The 20,352-nt window shown below is 47.1% G+C and overlaps 1 protein-coding gene across 2 annotated transcripts; it reads left to right on the forward strand.

Moving 5' to 3' along the window:
* Nucleotides 1-1,776: 1,776 nt before the first annotated feature.
* Nucleotides 1,777-19,915, forward strand: GATA6 (GATA binding protein 6; the record flags this gene model as incomplete). Of its 2 annotated transcripts, none has more annotated exons than XM_082293363.1 (6): nucleotides 1,777-2,677; nucleotides 6,047-6,213; nucleotides 9,562-9,687; nucleotides 11,010-11,097; nucleotides 11,225-11,331; nucleotides 19,748-19,915. In XM_082293363.1, the coding sequence occupies 6 exons, from the start codon at nucleotides 1,777-1,779 to the stop codon at nucleotides 19,913-19,915; spliced, it is 1,557 nt and encodes a 518-aa protein (XP_082149489.1). The 2 variants fall into 2 exon arrangements, with proteins under 2 accessions (XP_082149489.1, XP_082149490.1); XM_082293364.1 differs by having other exon boundaries at nucleotides 2,161-2,677; nucleotides 11,225-11,341; nucleotides 19,695-19,915.
* Nucleotides 19,916-20,352: the final 437 nt, after the last annotated feature.

Here is a 20,352-nt window from a genome sequence, read left to right on the forward strand (position 1 = left end):
AAAAAAAAAAAAAAAAGTATTGTCTGGGAAGGAGGGAAGAGTGTGTATTGTTTCTGGGTGAAAAATAAATTTAAAAAAAAGGAAGAAAAAAGGCTGGAGTATCTGGCAGGGCGAACCCTCGCTGCTCTTCCCCGCTCCCCGAGCAGGGATCTGTCGCCCCTTCTCTGCGGGCGCCCCGAGGTGCCCCCCCGCCCGCGGCGGCCCGGCTGGCCCCGGGACTGGCACTCCTGCGGAGCCCCGTGTTTGTTTAGAGTTGGTCGAGCCCAATCAGGGCCGGCTGCCTGCAGTTTTCCGGCAGGGCTGCGAGAGGCGCCTCCTCTCTCCTTTTTATACATGAGCCGCCGGCCGCTGCCGCCGGACTCGCCGCCGCCACTCGCCCCCGCCGCACTGGATTTACCGCCCGCCGCGGCCCCGCGCCTTGGCCCCATGCGGGGCACCGGCATCAGGTTTGGCCCCTCTCTTTCCTTGCCTCGCCGCGGTTTCGCTTGTTCTTCCTGGGTCTGCTGCTGCTGCCTCTCTGCCCTCGGGCGCTCCGAGGGGAGCGCGGCGCGGCGGCGGCCGCCCCTGGCTGGGGGAGCCCGAGGGAGACTGTGTGGGCAAACATCCGATGCCGGTGCCTGGAGCTCTTATCTGCCGGAGCCTTATCTCCCAGTTATCTTGCAGGAGGGAGAGACGTAGTTGGTGCCTATCTGCGAGGGGGCTTTGTGTGTGTGTGTGTGTGTGTGTGTCCTGTATTCTCATGCCTGTGGTTATCTGGAGAGCCCCGAGGTGGGCTGAGAACGGAGAGCCTCGCCTTCTGCTGTCACTTCTCTGTGTCCCTTTCGCTTTCTGCCCCTTCTCCCAGGGGCTGAGCACCGGGTTCTCTGTGTCTGTCTGTCCGGCCTTTCTCATGCTGGCAAGCTCCGAACTGACACCGCTCTGCTCGGGGCGGGTGTCACCCCCGCAAGGTGTGCTGTGGCTCGGAGCAGGAGCCCAGCCAGGGCTGTCCGCTGGATCCGGCCCCTACGCCAGGCACATCCCGCCCGGCCTCGGTCCGTGTCCCGCCGCCGCCGCGCACACTTCGGGCCCGGCCCGTGCGCATCTCCCGTCTCCCGGGTGCCTTTCCCTCCTCCTCCTCCTCCTTTCCGTGACCTTGGGCTGGAAATAGGCAAACAAGCGAGGCGATGCGCGGAACAGCTAACATCGCTCTCCGGCGAAGTAACCTTAAAGGGATCGCCTTACTAATTGTTTTCTCAGTGGAACCGAGTCAAATGACTCATTCATTGAAATAATCATAACAACGACAGCAGCCAAGGAAGGGCAGAGACAGGGAAAAATGCCCCCTCTGTCCCCACGCCCTTACGCCCAGCTTTATCCCGGCGTGCTTCATGTTCAAATCTGCAGCCCGGGATGCCAAGGGAGAGGGGAGCAGCCCTCCCACGGTGCGGAAAGCGGGGACGGAGCCGCAGCCCTGGCCCCGCGGGACTGGCGTCTCCCGGCCCGTCTTGACCTGGGCTGCCTGATCCTATTCCGCTGGGGCGAGGGACAACAGCGCCGAGGCGACATGACTGATTAAGCGCTCAGAGGGGCCAGATAAGCCCTGATGAATCTCATTACGGGAGGGAGACGGGCTGTCCTGTTTGCAAACTTTGTTATTATTATTTCTCTCTCCCCCACTTCCCTGCTCTTTTGTGTCCTCCTTCCCCGCCCTGCCCTGCGGATCCCCCCCTCCACTCCTCCTCCTCCTCCCCTCCTCGCCCTTCCCCATCCACACCCAGCAGCTAGAAGGGGACCTGGATGGCCGTGGCTGAAGGCGGCTGGTGCGCGGTGAAGCGGTGCGCTTCGGACGCCGGCGATTCCTCTTGCCCCTTCGCGACCAGGGAGCCGCGCCCGTCTCCTCCTTCGCCCTCCTCCTCCTCCGGCTCTCAGGGTGAACGCGGCTCCTCCAAGACTCCTCGGCCGGAGACCGACGACAGCCACCGGCCGGCCCCGCCGCCGCCCCCCGCCGCCGAGGGCAGGTCGCTGCTCGCCCCCTACGTGCACTTCGGGACCCCGCACTCGTCCGGCCGTCCCAGCTGGGAGGACATCCTGCTCTTCGCGGACTTAGACCAAACCAACAAGCTGATCTGGTCCAGCCGCGGCCCCAAGCTGAGCGCCCTCGGCGCCGAGCAGCCCGAGGAGATGTACCAGACCCTCGCCATCTCGGCCGCCCAGGGTCCCACGCCTTACGACGGATCTCCGGGCGGCTTCATGCACTCCACGCCCAGCTCGCCCGTCTACGTGCCCACGACCCGCGTGGGCTCCATGCTGCCCACACTGCCGTACCTGCAGGGCAGCGGGGCGGCCCAGCCCAGCCACCCGGGCGGTGGCCACGCCGTGTGGTCCCAGCCGGCCGCGGAAAGCCCCTCGTACAGCACCGGCGGCGGCTCCCACCCCTCGGGCCGCTTCCCCTATTCCCCAAGCCCGCCGGTGGCCAACGGGGCCTCCCGGGAGCCCGGCGCCTACAGCAACAGCCTGGGCGCCAGGGACCAGTACAGCCCCTTGGCCCGGCCGCTCAATGGCTCCTACCCGGGGCCCTACACGTCCTACGTGGGGCCGCAGCTCGCCCCTGCCTGGCCCACGGCGCCCTTCGAGAACTCCATGCTGCACTGCCTCCAGGGCCGGGCCGCCCCCATCCCCGTCCGGGCACCCAGCGCAGGTAGGACCCGCGGGCAGGGCAGGGCTGGGCTGGGCAGGGCAGGGAGGGTCGCCGCATGCGGGGGCTGCCCGCTGCAGGGGGTGCCGGGGGGCGGCGGAGGGGCCACCCCGGCGAGGGTTTCGCTGGCGTGGGGCGGCCCTGGTGTCCGTGGCAGGACGGAGGTCCCGGGACCATGGCTGTTCTGGAGCGGAGGTAACTCCCGTCGTTTGTGTTGAGTTAGGGGGGAAATACACCCCCCAAAAGCCGCTTTGTTTGGAGTATGGCAATCGGGATTACCAACCCAAAGATCCCAAAACGGATTGCCCGGTGTAAACTTAATTTTTAATTTTTCCAAATCAGTACATTCCTGCTTGCCCTAAATGCTATGATCTAGACGCGAAACGGTGACAAAATTCACTGCAAATTAATCTTTCTTGTATCGGAGAGGAAAATTGCAGGGGTTTACTTAACCCATTTTGGATTATTTCAACTAGAAAACATTTCACTGCTTCGTTAAAAAAGAAGAGCGGCGATGCAAAACCTCAAATATGAATGAGGAAACCGAAGTTGTAAACTGCTGCTAAAATACAGCACCTCCTGATGGGGTTTTGCTTTCATTTCCGAGGGGTCCCGTCCTTACTTTTTGTTTTAGTTAAGAAAATGCTAGGTGTCATTAAGTCAATTGTAGAAGAGGAGTTTGAGCTGCGATGTTTTAGTCAGAGATAGAAAGATTAACGATTATTGCAATCTCTTCAGCTTTACAATAAATCTATGTGTATATAAATAGAGGTGTATAGAGGGGTGTGTGCGGCTATGTATATATATTTATATATATGTTATGCATATATATATATTATGTATATATACATATTTATGTATATATGTGTATGCACACAGATTTGATCATCATTCGCTTTAAACATAAACTACCCACCAGGTGAATATATTTTATAGACACTGTAATTTTGTCTTTCAGTGCAATGTTGCAGAAAATTACCCCATGGATTTTCATCTTTCTGTAGGGCTATACACACAATGCTCCTCCCGTCCCTCTATGACACCAGGTAGATTTAAGCATTTTAAGCCTCCACCTTGGTGTTTGATAACATGACAGAGGGAAGAAAATCAGTTGTGGCGGTGATAGGAGATGCCACATCTCAGGGTAACACGAAAGCTGAGTTTTAAACTCAACTTCCAGAAGTTACAGTGTGAATCTAGGAGATGGAGGGGAAAAAAATCTGGGTTTTTTTTTGTTGTTGTTGTTGTTGTTGCTTTTTTTTTTTCTTTTTTGGTCGGGAGAGACGTGAGGTTGGAGAATCTCACGGCAGGGAGAGGAGAGGGGTGTGTAAGAAGGAGCAGAGAAGTGAAGCAGCCCAGAGCAGGAGGAGGTTGGGGCAGGAGTGTCAAGGCAGCCGAGGAGGAGCATGGCAGCTTCCCCTGCTCCCGCGGGTCTCTCCCGCCCTTGTGCCTCTGTCCCACCAGTGCTGGGGGCCGGAGGGGTTAGGGATTGGCCTTTCGATGAGGGAAAGGACGGATGCCAGGGCAGCCGCACCGCGGTGTAACGCAGGGCGAAGCAGCCCGGAGCTCCTGGGCCAGGAGAGTTTTCAGCTCCTGCGAGGCAAAACGCGGCAGCAAAGCCGAAGCTACGCGTTGTCCCGTTTCAAAACTGTAAGAAAATTGTAGCCGAAATATATTTTTTACGGCTAAATATTAGACAGTTTGATAAAGCTTTCTTAATGCTACTCGTAGAGATACTAAAACGGTATCTAAAATTAACACTTTATTTTTGTTTTCTTTGGAGATAAATGTATTACTCACTCTCTAAGGGGAAAAAATATTTTTAAATGCCCGAGAAATATTGTCACGGCAGGATTTCTTTCTGCAGGCACGAAGGCAATGCTATAAAATAAATATCTGAGACAAATAACTGTTTAAGTTCCACAGTCCTTGACGTCCTAAGCATTTTTCTGGTTGCAGTCTTCAGTGGTGCTTTTAGTGCAAAGATTAATAAATCTTAGCGATGTGCTAAGAGTTAGGAGCTGACAACGTAAGTTGAACTGTGCTCTCTGGACTCTGCCGTGTGCCCGTTCCTCTTTAGCTCCTAATAATTCGCAAACGAAGGGAGGAGAGAAATGTATTTGGGTGGGTGCGGGCCAAAAGGCCGTTTCTTTCTCAGCTCAATGCCCGCCGTGTCACCGCAACACCGCAGCCCAGTCTCCAAAGCTGCTCGACGCTTATGAGCTCTCGTTCGCTGTACAGTGAAACGTGGAAGAATAACCCAATGATGAATTTAGGCAGGTAGCAGAGGGAGGGAAAAAAAAGCCCCAATGACGAAGCTCTGAGTCTGAAACATACATTCCCAGGCTGGACTCGAAAGCTACTGTAAAAATCCAAACATCTCCTTTTATTATTTCTGCACGACGTGGCACAGTCTATGTAAAATAAGTATTTATTCCCCTCCCTCCCCGAAATATGGAGAGGTGAATCAGAACAAGGATTCGCATGGGTGAAAGTATTAGCTTTTATAGATGGGCTCTCTTTTTTCTTTTTCTTTTCTTTTCTTTTTTTTTTTTTTCCCGTGCGTTTAAACCTTTTTTTCCCCTCAGTGCTCAGTAACTATGAAAGCAGGAGGCACAATACCGCATATTTTCCCATTTCCTCTGTTTCCTATGAACCAGCTCTAATTTGACCAAATAGTCGAGGCGAAGTTGTCGCTGCCCGTAGCTGCCTTGGCACAGCAAAACCCCGACAGCTGCCTCTAAACTTGAAGCTTTACTAGTTGTGAGGCATTTAAAATGAGAGTTAGGGTAGAAAAATTCTTGCCAAGCTTCGACCCTGGGGAATATTGGGCAAAACGACAGCTCCTTATATCCAGCTCCCAGGATAGCTCTGGAAGTGACTATTCTGACAGCCACCTCACTCCCCCCTCTGCTCCCCTCTAAAGGCAAGCGCACCTCCCTTTCCGCCCTGTGGGCACCAAGGCGGGGGTTTCACCCCTCGAGCGGATCCCAGCCGAATTTCCCGAGGGTCAAATCCCGACGGGAGTGTACGGCGGGCCGGGGGTGAGCCCTCCGGCGGGCCGCTGTCCGGGACGCGCCGGCTCTGCTCCGGCTCGGAGAGCAACCGCTGCGCCGGGGCCGGCAGCGGGTCTGGCACATTTAAATAAATAGGGGGAAAAAAGAAAAAGAAAAATCCCGGGATTTTGTAAAAAATCACCGCATGGCCGCCGTCACTGGTGTGGAATTGCTTTTCCGAGGCCCGGGTGCTCGCTCGCCCGGGACCCGGGTTTCGGCGCGGCGGGGCCGGGGCAGCGCTGCGCGGGGCTACACCGGGCTCCGCGGCCGCCTGCGGCCGTGCCCCACCGCCTCTCCCCTCTGCTCCTGCCCCCAGAGCTGCTGGAGGACCTGTCCGAGAGCCGGGAGTGTGTCAACTGCGGCTCCATCCAGACCCCGCTGTGGAGGAGGGACGGCACCGGCAACTACCTGTGCAACGCCTGCGGGCTCTACACCAAAATGAACGGCCTCAGCCGGCCCCTCATCAAGCCCCAAAAGAGAGTGGTGAGTCGGGAGGGAGGGGAGGAGGCTGGCGAGAGGAGCTGCGCCCCAAGGAACCCCAGTCAGCGCTAGCCGGGGAGAAACTGGGGCAAGGATGGGGAAGAGCAATCAGTGTATTAGCCTGGTGATCCTCTTGGCTGCAAAACCGAAGTGGGGCTCCTGACCAGGTTTTCAGGCCCAACTGGTAACAATGAGGGGCGACAGGGCTGGCAGCCCTCTGGGAACTGCTAGGGACCCACTTTCAGGCCCTGAGCTGGCAAAATCTGCCTCTGCCCACTCGTGAGCTGCACACCAGGCACGGGCCAGCCTGGCTTTTTGAGCTACGAACCCCATCTGAGAAGGGGATTCGGTGGCTTGGAAGAAATTTGTGCTGGTGATGTTCGACACTTCCAACAGAAAAAAAAAAAAAGAAAAAGAAATCAAGGTTGGAAAATGTTTGTTCAGAGGGCTAGGAATTTCTCCAGACCTGCTTTGTTTGCTGAGAGCTCGATCCTTGGGAATGTAAGCAAGTTTTGTATATAATTCAAAGAAAACCAATTGTTTAAACAATGATAATAGCCTTTGTTTTGTTTTACTCCTAAGAAATGAACGGCAATTTTTCTAAAAATATACTCCTAAAACTAGGGGGGGAAATAAATAGCACAAACCAGAACCCCTGTTTATAACTCAGGCTGGCACTGAATAGGCAAGGAGAAAACAAGCGGGAACTGCAAATCTGGGTGGAGGTCAGCAGACAGAAAGAATACACTCTTCCGTAATGGCTATTACCAAGCGAGTCATAATAAATCACACCAGTATAATCCAAGCTGATGTTTGGACCCTTGTGTATGGAGACAGCGTATCAAACCCATCAGCCTTTCAAGCCCCTTTCAATCATGCCAGCTGCTTCGCTCCATGCCTGTTTTCCTGGGGTTAAAACACCTACTGTTCTTTATTTCACAACCGTTTGAGTTTAGTGCCCTTACAGGAGAGAGGGGGAACAAGACCCAAACGCGCGATGATCAGAACAGACAGTAAGCGCTTGGGAACCAACCCACCTCTGCTTAAAGACCTTTCTTTAAGCCAAAGAGTTCATTTAACTCTAAGACAGAGGTTTGTTACTGCTAGGTGCCTGTTTTTTCTAGCTGGTCATCCAGTAAATTTCATGACACAAGGTGTTAATCTCATTAGCGGGGACAGACGCAGCAGCGGTGGGGCCAGATCTGCCGATTGTCTCAAGCGTCAGAGCCCGACTTGCTGCGGCACCCTGGCCCGAGGCAGATTTCAAGTAGCTGACACCCAGACACCCAGTTCTAGAATTTTGGCGTCCTTTTTTTTTTTTTTTTTTTTTTTTTTTTTTTTTTTTTTTGAGGGAGGGGTGGGGATGAGAAGACTAAAGCGGAGTCAAACTACAGCCCGATTTCAGTCTGACACTTCAGCGAAATAGCTCTGAAATAGTTCTGTGTAACAATCCCTACCGACTACCCTGGCCATAACTATAAATCAACCATGACTGTGTGTTCATACAGTTGGAAATATGTAGGTGAGAAGGGAAAATGTTTTGAAAACGCTAAACATGTTTAGATTGCCCCAAAGTTTCTGATAAAATTCCTGCATCAGAAAAGTCATTTTAGCTTCAAAACATGCCAAAACTCCATGTCTGTTTAGATACAGGAATGAGCAAAAGCTATTGAAATAAAATGTGTGAAGGCTTAGACCAGTCTGCATAGGAAAGAGAAAAGATTTAACAGAGTGAAACAGCTGACAGCATTTCACTTGTAGAGAAAGAAAATGAAGCATATGTGTTACGACCAGCTTTCTTTTACTCAGTGTGATCACGTAAAACACGTATTGAGTCGAGGGCGCAGTTTGAGTGCTGTGTGCGTACATATTTAATAACTAGGCCAGAAATTCTGTTTCTATGAGACTTGGATTTTTAAGATTAAAAATTGTATCTGTGTACTTCAACCTATATTACACTTGGCTGGGTGATTTGCTTTTTTTTTTCCTGCGCAGTTAATAATAGATTACTGATTCAAGATTACAAAATTAGTATTTAATCTGGAGCCCTTTCTGAGCTGTGGTGTAAAATGACAGCTTACTGCTAAAGACACTCAAACATAATATTTAAGAAACTCAGTTATTACTCTGGAAAATTCTTCATTCTCAAAACTTTTTTTATTGGTTTCCCCAGTGGCAGGCAGCCCTGTGGTATCAAAGGTGACCCAGTTACGTCTAACAACCCAGCAGTAAATGATTCAAGAGGAAGGGCATTGTACCCTTAAGTTAGTAATTTCAGTTATGGGCACTTTATAGTCAGAATAAGATTAATGCAATCCTCTAAAACTGCCTTCCCCGTGTAAACTTGTTCAGCTGCCAGACACAGAGCTAGGCACATATTTTTTTATATTTTTTTGACAATGCGATACTTTGAAAAAGACTAGATTTATGATGTAGTTGGAATTCTTTGCTTGTGATGAACGTAAAAGAGATCACTTGTTACAGGGACTTTTATAACCCATTCACCTTCATTTCACATGTTTATGAGGACTGCCTTCACTTATGATATACAGCCCATGGCCATAAAGCTCTGGGTTGTACGGTTATTTCTGATACAGAGTTGCTTCATCTTGGCTCCAAACTCCACGGAAGAGTGTCATAAATGGCTTGTTTGCAGTGGGAACCTTGTTGTCACCCACCAGCTTTTCTGCTGGCTGAGGAGAGGCTCTGCTGTGTAAAACACGCTCCCAAGGCATGTTGTTTTTTGTATGAGGATATTAATGGGTGATGATAAAAAGATCTTTTTATGAAAGTAATGCTCTTGTATGTGTTACCCCTGGGATGCCCAGCAAAGTTTTCCCCAGATGTGGTGCCGCTGAGGGCAGGTGATTAAAGTGGCTGATTTTTCCGATGAGTCAGGAGTATCAATGGCAGGATCAGAGCCGTCTCTTCACCCACCATACAGGACAGAGGGCATTGAACTGGCTGGAGAGGCGGCACAGGAGTGATGTTCCTTCTCTTCAGCTCAATGGAGCTGTAGTGGAGATATTTCCTAGCTGTTCTGCCGGGAAAAGAAGCAGTACCTGGTGGTCTGAACAAACTTCTCTGGGTCAGCAGCTCCCAAATGGGAATTTTGCCTCTGCTGCAACAGCCCAGGGTTGCAAGACTCTCAGTACCTCTTCACACCATCGTTCCACTCTCCGATATGAGGATAATTCTGTTCTAATTCTGGGGCGTTGCTGGCAGATACTATAAAAAAAAGCTCCTACCATCCCCGCCATGTGTTAAAGGACTTTTTATGAACCATGAAGACATAAATCATTTGCTCCTGCCCACCTGTTTATGCTTGTGTTTGCCTGTGCTTGCCTCCAGCCCTCATCGCGGCGGATGGGCTTGTCCTGTGCCAACTGCCACACTACGACCACCACCCTGTGGCGCAGGAACGCCGAGGGGGAGCCCGTCTGCAATGCCTGTGGCCTCTACATGAAGCTCCATGGGGTAAGTGGTTGCTTTGCCAAGGGACATCCCCTGCCAGCTCTGATGCTGCTTTTGGGAAGGGGTGGTCCTCAAAAAAACGACGAATGAAATGCATAAAACAACAGAAAAATGTGTGATGTTAGAAAATGTACCATTTTAGCTTGTTATGCTTTTGACAGGTTATGTGTTTGCCACTGTCACTCTCTCAACAGATTTGTATAAAGAAACCACTTCTGGATGAGCAGCAGAGGTAGTTTTGCCACTGGGATTTAAACCAGCTCTTCAGTGGGGGAAAAAATCCCTAGGCCTTTAATGAGATAATTTTTCATGGACAGACATGGCTATGCCAGCAAAACTTCAAGTGTAATTCAAGCCATAGCTGTGCCAGCAAAACTTTAAATGCTATTTCAGCCTTTGTCAGGCAGTAATAGAGTAAGAAAAAAACTCTGTCCTGAATGTGATGGAGCATATTTTGGGTGAGACACTTGTGGACTGAGTTACAGTCAAGCATAAGTGTTTGAAGAGCAAGGGCATTAGGAACGATTGAGAAGTGGTCTAGGCTTCAATAAAATGTAAATTATGCCACAGGTTTAAATATTATAATGCTAGAAAACACACGAATTGTCTTTCCCCAAACTGGTGTTATCATGAAGTTAAAATATATTTTAAGCCAGTGTTTTTGTGTAGTGATTTTCATTGTGATGAACACAAAGATGATTTTTGAGCACATTTAAATATAATTTTATTCATATAAATATAAATTTAGATACCATAAAGCTGTGTTATGGGCAGAACTGCTTATAGGAACAAATACTAAGTCAATTCTTCTATTCTAAAGCTTCTGTCCTAAGACACTTACTCGTGATGATCTGGTTTGCATAGCTGGTCCACAGGATGAATAGGATTTTATTTTCTCATATACATTCTCTCTTTCCAGAATCAGGCGCTGGAGATAATTCCTAATTGACTGGAATAAGGAATCAAGGACCAGATATACCCCATCCAATTTAATTTCTTATTACTTATTGCCAAATGATGCTGGTTTTCCCTAATTCTATGCTGTTTTCCTGTGGATTGACAGAGGGGTTGAAAAAACTGTCAAGTTTTCATCAAGGAAAAAAACTTCCTAATTTCTTAATTCAGCTAAAACTCCCCTTGAATCAAGCTACTGTTTTGCCCAAATAAAATGCAAACATTTTTAGAATTAGTACTGTGACACAGAAAAAATTGACTTGCTATACAGACATTTTCAACATCACATCTGATCTTATAGTATATTTTGATTTTTGGTATTAGAGTACATATGCAACTCTGTGATTGGTGTGGAAATTTAATTTTTTCAGGTTCCTCGGCCCCTTGCTATGAAAAAAGAAGGAATTCAGACGAGGAAGCGAAAACCTAAGAATATAAATAAATCAAAGGCATGCTCTGGTAAATATAAAATATAAGAAAGTGTAGCTGCAATAGTTTGTAGTTGTTGCTGTTCTTTTTTTTTTTTTTTTTCCTTCTTCTCTGTCTGGAAAATATTTCTTTTTAATGCCAGTTCCCAATTTTTCAGGTAACAGTACTACTGCAGTTCCCATGACTCCGACATCCACATCTTCTACTAACTCAGATGACTGTAGCAAAACTGCTTCTCCCAGTGCACAGACTGCAGCCTCTGGGGTAAGTGTCCGTATCCGCAAGCAGGCTGATCACTGGGCAATGTTATCACAGCTTTTATCTTATCTAGCAGAACAATAATCTAAACAAACTTTCCAGTTTTGTTAGCTGATACTAGAACAAGATTTTCGGAGGATATTACATATAGCTATAAACAGAACGACAAGCTGAAGTACTTTGCAAACGTTCTTGATTAAGATCTATATAATTTTTATGATTGTTACCCATATCTTAACCCCATATGTTTTATTTTTGAATATTCAGGTTCTTTCATTTCAAAGGTTTTCTTTTGGACAGAGGACAATAAAACATGCCCAACTGATCCCTTCAAGAAACAGTTGTGCATGTACCTCTTTTTTTTGGTAAATGATCTGATAAGATTTATAATTCAAGGCACTGCTGGTTTATATGTGTGTACATATGTATATGTATATATATATGTATATACATTTTTGTGCAACTGGTAAAACCCAGCAAAATGTTATCCTACTGTACGAAGTAAATCATAAAGGCTTTTGTTTTAAACTAAAATGTGCTGTTAAACCCTGATCCAAACCCAACTGAAACCAGGCTGGAGCATCCTGCTGATTGCAGTGTACAGAGGGTTCAACCCTCTGCTCGCAGAAGGATCTTCAGGGGCCAGATGCCCAGCATCTGGCAGCACCAAGCTCCAGAGGAGCACTCGAGGAGTGCTAATCATCTCCTGCTTTAGTTTTGATCCTTATTTTACACCATGTACTCCAACCATCTCAAACTTCCTTTCTTCACTCAGTTAGCATGTGTGATAAATACTACTGCTAAAGTTAAAGTAGATTAATTTCTAATGCCTTGGCTGTACCTATCCATATCCACACTCACTTCTCAGCCTTTTGTGTCCCTTAATCTGTCACATAATTTCTTTGAGAAGATTTCCTAATGTGGCTTTCTTTAGTCCTTTATTAATGAAAAGAAGACATTGTTTATAATAGCTATTTTTCAGTATGTCTTTGTATTCCCAACATCCAAATTCCTTTCAGTAGTTTAATTTCTGATGTACAAAGTTTCATTGTACAAGGGGAGGGAAAACCCATTTTTTAGCAAATGTGATTGTTTGTGGACTGACAGGGCCACCCAATTTCAGAGGCACTGGGTTTTGGCTTTGGGTCCTGTGAGACTAGGATATTACTAAACGGGCTTGTCTTTGACATGAGAAAACCCTGTCAATCCAGTAAAATGAACAGATCACATCAAAAGAAACCCTAACTGAAAAGTGAACTCTTGCAGTTACGGAATTGGGTTTCAGACTCCCCTGGTGAACTGCTATGCACTGTTTTAGGCTCTCCCTTAATATTTGCAAAGGAAAACACATAGCCAGCTTTTCCTTACATTTTCCTTGCCTTACCTTAAGCAGTACTAGTGATCCTGAGCAGTGTGGTGAGCTATATGCAATGGATAGAAACAGAAGCACAATCCTGGCTGAGGCTGAGGCGGCACAGCCGTGTGCTGCTTGGGGAAGAAGAGGACATATAGACAAGATCTCATTTCCACTGTGCTGCTGCCTTCTTGGATGGCTAAAATCTGACTTCCTTTCTGTAGTATTTCTCCCTAGAAGGGCACATCAAACATGTTATTAATAATCTTTATATTATAATTTTAGTAGTACCATTTTTAATATGATTTTGCCAGATGGAGTTGTGTGCGTACCAGAGGAGAGTGGTGTAGGGGCATGGATTGTGGGCTAAAAGACTCCTTGAGAGCTGTTAGCAAGTAAGAGCAACTCCCAGGAGGGACCCTGAGGCTGCTCTTAGTTACATGATGGCATCCCCAGTGCCAGGACTTCAGTTCTCCCTGATTTTTCCATAGTAGATCAGACTGGGAGAGGACACCTGCACAACAGCTGAGAAAATCTTCCCCTTATATCGAGCAGGCAGCATGGTAACATCTGCACAGCCTTTCCCATGATTTGATCAGATGTGCCTCGCATATGCAAAGCACTTGCAAATACCCCCTTGTGAAAAATTTCAATGAAAGGGAAGTGATGGAGAGAGGCTGTGACATGCGCTGAGGAGAGGAAGTTGCAGCAGCAGCCAGACCTGTGGGCATCCCTCTGACTCCATCCGAAATTATGTGAAGGGCTTACTGATCTCCCACCCCTGTGGCCCAGTCCCAGATGCATGTAAATGAAAAGAGGATTTGCAGGGGAGCAGTTGTCAGGACATGTCATGGGCATGGTCTCATCCTTCACTCAGGCTCCTGTCTTTGCCCAAGCATCTGTAATTCAAAGGCATGGGGACTTGAGAGACTGCAGGTTTAAAGTAGAAAGTGGTGGCTCTTAAGACTGGCTCCCCTTGTCCCAGACATCATTTGGGAACATGATCACTAGCAGCAAAGGATGCAAAATAATTTCTAAAGGGTCTAAATCCTGTAGAAGGGACTGAGCACTCATAAAGCCCATTTAGGGTGTGGTGAGTGAAGGGATGTCAGCATTTTAGAGCAAGACAGCCTATAACCTGATTACATGCTGAAGCAAAGATACTCTACTAGACTTCTGTTTTCCTTGATTATTTTTTCTTTTTTCTTTTGATTTGATCCATTGATAGATCAAAGGTTTGTAATTATTTCTAAAATAGTCGATGGCTTTGCACAAAGAGAATAAACTTCTCCAGCTCATGTCAGGAGTTAAAAAAACAAACCCTCAGGTGGATGAATCCAGGCTCTGTAATCTTTGGTCACTTAAAAAGACTGGTGTTGATTCCTGACAGTGGTGCTGGTGATGTTGCCAAAACACAGGCACCTGCTTGAGAAGTGAACCTGGCTTGTTCGCCGTGCGTTGCACAACGGGCACGGCAACTTGTTTTTGTTTTCCTCTGTTTTTGCTTCTCTAGCCTTTATTCTGTGAAGAGGGGGAAAATGCCAAATTGACATTAGGCAGAGAAATCTGATGACGTTTTAGAAACTGTTGTGTGAAATTCACAGCAATGTTGTTGCTAAATGAAACAGAGAAAATGAATTCCTCTACTGGTACAAAAGCAATTTATTATGCCTTTTGTGGGAGGCTGCCAAAAAAGTTTACAGTTCTGTAGAAATCTAATGGAAATGAAATTCAGCAGAATTCATTTGTGTCAGTAACATTCACTTTTTGCCCTACCTTTCTTTATCTCTTTTAATGTAAAATAAAGAAGGAAGGGCAGAAAAAGAGGAGGGCAGCTATTACTCTTGGCAATGTCTTTGAGACTATCCATTTCATGAAGGGAACCTTATATGATGCCAATTCTGAGACAAATTAGCAAGAACCCTAAATGTTGATTTTATGTTCTAGCTGAAGTTTAAACATTTAAGAGAGACGATTAATGAATTGCTGTGGGGGCAAAGTTGATTTCAAACATCCCAAAATGTAGAAGTGTTCGGATCGGAGATATTTCGTTGTCCCATTGTAAAGGGGCTATTTGCCAAGTTCACATCTGGATCTAGGATTCAGGCCTATTTCTGTTTTCCTAAGCGGTATAAGTACTGGGTGTCCTGTCTTACTAATATGGAAACGGTCCAGCTGCATGATATATGAAGTTGCCTTATGTCCCCATAAAAAGAAATTTGAAGGTTTCAGACAGCCTGCATCTGCATCTATACCTGCTCTCCCTTTGATGCTGCTGAAACTGTACAGGGAAAAGCTCCACCAAATAAATTGCTAAATGAAGGGCACGGTCTGCAGTGCAAACCCATCCGTTTCCATGCAGGGGCTCCAACAAATGTGATAACCAGAAGGACTTTATTCCCTTATTAGGATAAAAGACAGCATGAAACCTGCTGTAAAATCTGCTTTTTATGGCAGGACATGGAGGCTCCTTGAGCCACAACTGATGTCAGGAGAGGCTCAGCAGCACTAGGGGAACTCTTCTTTCAGGAGACTCTCCAATGTCCTTTGCCTTCAGTTTGGAGCTTTCTCAGAAGGACCATAATTACACACCACAGAAAAACTTAGGAGGTAAAACTAGTGCTTACTTCCCTTGGAGGTTTACCTTGAGAAGTGGTTCAGGACTGGCTCTTCAGTTTTGTAGGGTGGGAAATGAGAGAGCTGACTGAGATGGCCTCGGCATGTGGTGAGCTCGCAGGAAAATGCAGTTTTAACTGTCTCCAAAACGCTGGACAGATGGGGCTGGATTAGCTGAATGGCTTCTCCTGCATTTGCTTTCATGTTTTTTTTTCTGTCAGAAGAAGATTTGTGAGCTGGTTAGAGGTGGTGTTGTTTGCTCCTGTTTAGGCAGTAAATTGGTAGGATATTCATGCTGGCTACCGGGAAATCAGCCTCCATAGAGTATGTCCCAGAGTCTGGAAGAACCGGAGATTCGACCTCTTAAAACAATATCCTGATCTCCTGGATATTGAGAAGTTAAATGTCCAGGGGTCCTTCAGATTATCTGATGGAATAATTTTGTAGGTGTTGGGACAGAGTTTCCATGAGAAAGGCTCACCAGCATGGTTGGTAGGACTTTCACCTGGAAAACGGGAACACGGTGCCTCAGTCCTGGTATGAGTAAATATTTATCTAAACCAGGTGGAATAAGATCAACAGGAGGCATGAGGAACGTGGCAGCCTAAAATACCAAATAGCGTGGCAGACAGGGCAGTATGCTGAGAGATCTGATACTCTAGACTCTAGTTTAAATCTTTCTTGGTCTCCTACCTCTTCTGCGTCAGTCCTCACTCCTGGACAAAATGGGATGCTACTTCCTTCTCCCCGCTCAGTTTCATACATTGTGTTTTTTTCTTTGAGTAATTTTCTTTGCTCTGTGTACATGTATCCATTAAGTGAGCTTTTCATTTTTATATTAAACAGAAGGAAGCAATCCAGCTTTTTTGTTTCACTGGGGAAAAGCAAAGAAAAAGTATTTTTGCTTCTATCCCAAAATTCTATATGCATATGGACACATACCTTTTGCTTGGTTTTGTTTCACTGCCAAAGCAATAAAGCCAGTTATTCATACAGCCCTTGACAGCAGTGGGTCATCAGTTTTCCAAGCCATGCTGGAAGTTGCCTCCCTTAGGAAATTAATGAAGTATTAACCACAGATTTATGTTGCTATAATACAAAGGAGAGATTAGAAGATATGTAAACTTACACGTCTGCAGTATAAACAAAGGGATCAATTGGACTAGCAAGAAATGACAACTTTGTGTGCTAAGAGGGTCGTTACATCAGTAAAAAAAGCTGTCATTTTGTTGTGCCAAGACTTGCTCTTCGGATTCCAGGGAGTGACAGTATTGGGAAAACGTGCTCTTTGTGGAGATGGGAGTTATTGCAGGGAGGCTGAGGCTGGAAAAATTAAGGACTGCACCAGTTTGCGACAACACTCCATATGTGAAAGAAGTCTTTGCAAGTTTATTTTAACTGACTGTGGGTATCATTTAAGTGTTGTGAAAGTAAACGAGGCTAACTGAGGAGGAAGAGAGTCTCAGCTGAGACTCAGATTATTGCAGACTTCAGTGTAATGTCCAAAATTCATGGAGCAGTTTAAACGTGTTAAGTGGATAGAGCAAAGGTCTATCTGATAGACCAAAGGTCTAGATCAAGGCCCTTTGCTGTCCTTGCCCAGAACATTTCCCTCTTGGCTGTGGAGGTGTGGGGGAAGGCCAGAGGGGAAAGTGTCCATCCCCTGTCCCTGCTCTCTGTGGTGGGCAGACGGTTCAGGAAAGAGTGGGTGGAAGAAAGCAGGCGTCTTTCAGCGAGAGCTGCTGCTGCTGTTCCCTGAGTACTGGCCAGCACAGCCTGAGCAGCCTGGTTTTGATCTGGAGTAAGCTTTAGTGGGGATAAAATCACCTCTAAGGTGCTGACAGCAGGTTTGGGTACGATCTAGTTGTCTCTGCGGCTCTGGCAGAGGTCTTCCTCTATGCATGGTGGGTTGGTCCTCTACAGAAAGGCCACCTCTATACATACAACCTGCCTGGGGGCTGACTCATGACCAGCTCCTCCTGGTTTGGGTAAAAAGAAGAACCTTTGCAGATACAAACACAACCTCCCTGTTTGTTTGGGAGGCAGGCTCTTCCCAGTGGGCTTCATTCATTTTTTCCTCTGCAAGCTGACCTTCAGCTGATTATCTATGCTATTATCAGATTTCACCAATAAAAATAAAGGCATTACCTTTTTATTGATAGAGGCAGGAGTTGTGAATTAGACCTCATTGACTTCATCAGCATTGTTCAGCTTATTTATTTCAGCTGAAAAAAGTCCTCTAATAACTAAGTGCGACTTCTGTCATCTTTCATCCCTTAAAGCTGAAAAAGTAAGTGCAAAGGTAGGGAGGCTCAGGAACAGAACTGTGATTCTGTCACGTCCTTTTCATGAGCTAAAGTTTGTTTTCCATGTCTCACTCTGGGAGCTGCCCAAGCTGCCTGGATTTGTCATGACATTACCGGGGTGGGGTTTCCAGGCCCGGCAGTCCTGCCCAGGTCCTGCCCGTCCTGGCTCAACAGAGCCAGAATCCGGCCTTGGACAGGCAGGGATGGGCAGTCTTCAAACAGGACATGCCTCCCTGTCCTCCCTTCTGGGGTGCCCAAGGGAGGGGTACCTGATAACCCCATGTGGAAACTGTGGGTCCCTGCACCCCACCTCTGTGCAGGGCTGAATCGGGAAAAGGTGAATTACACTTTCCAAGCCCGGAAAAAACAGGCAGTGATAAGATATTTGCCTACCAGAGCAGCAGTGGCAAATATGGGTAAATGGGAACCTTTGAAAGCAGCTCCTAGTATTTTTAGCTCAGGTTGAGCAAACACTGCTCCACACTAATTTAAACCCTTCTTCCACTGTGGGGAGGTGAAGCTGTTAAAAATTATGTCTTTTGTGCTAACAGAGATCTGTTTGAGGTATTAGAAATTAAAAGAAGGCTTTGAAAAGCTAGGCTGATGCAAGAGCAAAACTGTACACAAAGGTTAGCATGGAACCTGCCTCACTGAATTCTCCATGCACAGTCACAGGGAAAGAGGATGCAGAGATTCGTGGTCACTGATTGGCAACTGTATGTTCAAGGGAGTGATAAAACTTATTTCTCTAGGATTAGAGCAGTTTCAGCTGGTTTTGGGGGACAGATAGGTTTTTCCCTTCCTTCTCTGCATTTCTGGGTAGTGACTAATGGTGTGGGATCAGGGCTGATGACTGGGTGGAAGAATAGCAGTGGTCAATCGTTTTAATAAAAGGTTAAGAAAATGTTGGAGCCCAGGTTATTTCAGACATAAATGACTGCTAGCAGTGAGTATCTCTTTCAGAAGGTGAGGTTTTCCCTGGGTTAAGCACGGCAACAAGAGCCCTGCACAGCACCATTTGGAAATTACCTTTGAATAAATGAAGCCTTGCTTTTCCGATGTCAGGACTGCTAGCCTGGCACAGCTCCAGGAGAGCCAAGAGCGCTACTCTTGTAAAATGATTAAATATGTATACTTTGTACTTAAACAGCAGGCAGGAAGCTTCTGCAGTCACAGTTTAGGATAGCCTTTTTCTTTTCTTTTTTTTTTAAGGAATTTCATCCAAAGACTATCCATTAACAAGTAAATTAAGGTTTTAAAGTTGACGTATCCAAGAGTTAATTTTGCATGAAGTCAGCTCTTAAACATTTCCTTTATCAGGTGAAAATGTTGCCCCTTCTCTGTCTGGCACTGCAAATTTTTCCTCTTTAGCAGATCTGCTCAGCCTCATGGAAAAAATGATTGTTCCTTTGTCTTTGCAACTCTCCATTTCTCTGGTAAAACAAATGGACTGGTTCCAGTGCGGTTCAGAGGTTCATCTTCTTGCCTACCAGGGCTCCCCTGCATGTTGTCTTCTGCAGGCAGCAGAACAAAAAAGCTCCTGCTTCAAAGGCATAGTGTTTCTCCACTGCAGATTAAAAGCACATCTCCTTTAGTGGCCAGTCCTACAGGGATAAACTGGTTGTGGCTGGCGTTTTGAAGAGTTGGGAATGATTTTAAGCATTTCAAGGGCTGAAGAGCCCAAAGAAAGCTGCTTTCCAAAACGTGCTCTGTATCTGCTCCTGGAGAATTGGGATGTGTTGGGCTTCTCCCATGGGGAAGAAAAACTAGAGTTGCCACCACTCCCAGATCACATTTTTCGTGTTGGCACCGGTGTCCCTTCAGTAGGGGGCAGTGGGACACATGCACATTTCGTTCTTCATCATGATCTGATTTCCAAGTCTTTCTGCACATCACGTGGTTTCTTTTCCAGCTCTCCAAACGCAGATATCACTCCCATCAGCAGGGCTGGGTGACTGGGCTCATGCTGAGACATTTTTTTGTTTCAGGATTTCAAGGCACAGAGGCAAGCAGAGGGCAAACCCTGTTTTTGAACAGAAATCCTGGGACGATGGCTGTGCTTCAGGCTCTCTGTGCTCTCACTCACACCCCAGTGTGTGCAAAGCTCACCTCAATGAATCTCTCTTTGCTCTCCCCCTCCCTCCAGGCGAGCTCATCAGTGATGTCTGGCCCAGGAGAGAGCACCAGTCCCGAAAGCAGCAACCTTAAGTATTCAGGTCAAGATGGGCTGTACACAGGAGTCAGCCTGACCTCCACAGCTGAAGTGACAGCATCCGTGAGACAGGATCCTTGGTGTGCCCTGGCTCTGGCATGACCTGGTGTGAGGGAAGCTGGATCCTGGCAGCCCCCAGACGTCTGCACACAGTTTCCTCTGCGGAGCGGTTGCAGTGGCAGCGAGAGTGCTGGCAAAGACCATTCCCCTGAAACAGTTTTTGAGCCTTGGTGGCAGAGGTGGTTTTCTCCTTCTGAAAGAGGCTTTGCCGAAGCATCCAGTTCCTCATCTATGCAAGAAAAATGTAGGGAAAGCAAATGACCACCGGGGATAACTAATGAAGCCTTACACTCTCAAAAAATGCATTCAAAACCAAAAAACAAAAAAACAAAAAAAAAAAGGAAAAGAGGAAAAAAAAAAAAAAAAAGGAGAGATAAACCCACACCTATTGATAGATTCCAGAAATCCAGAAATACATTCTTGACTTACCCAGCAGTGCTGCCTTTCTGATTGTATAGTTGTTTTCACTCTCTCATCGC

The sequence above is a fragment of the Coloeus monedula genome (assembly GCF_965178545.1).
Source record: "Coloeus monedula genome assembly, chromosome: 1".
NCBI classification, from domain to species: domain Eukaryota; kingdom Metazoa; phylum Chordata; class Aves; order Passeriformes; family Corvidae; genus Coloeus; species Coloeus monedula.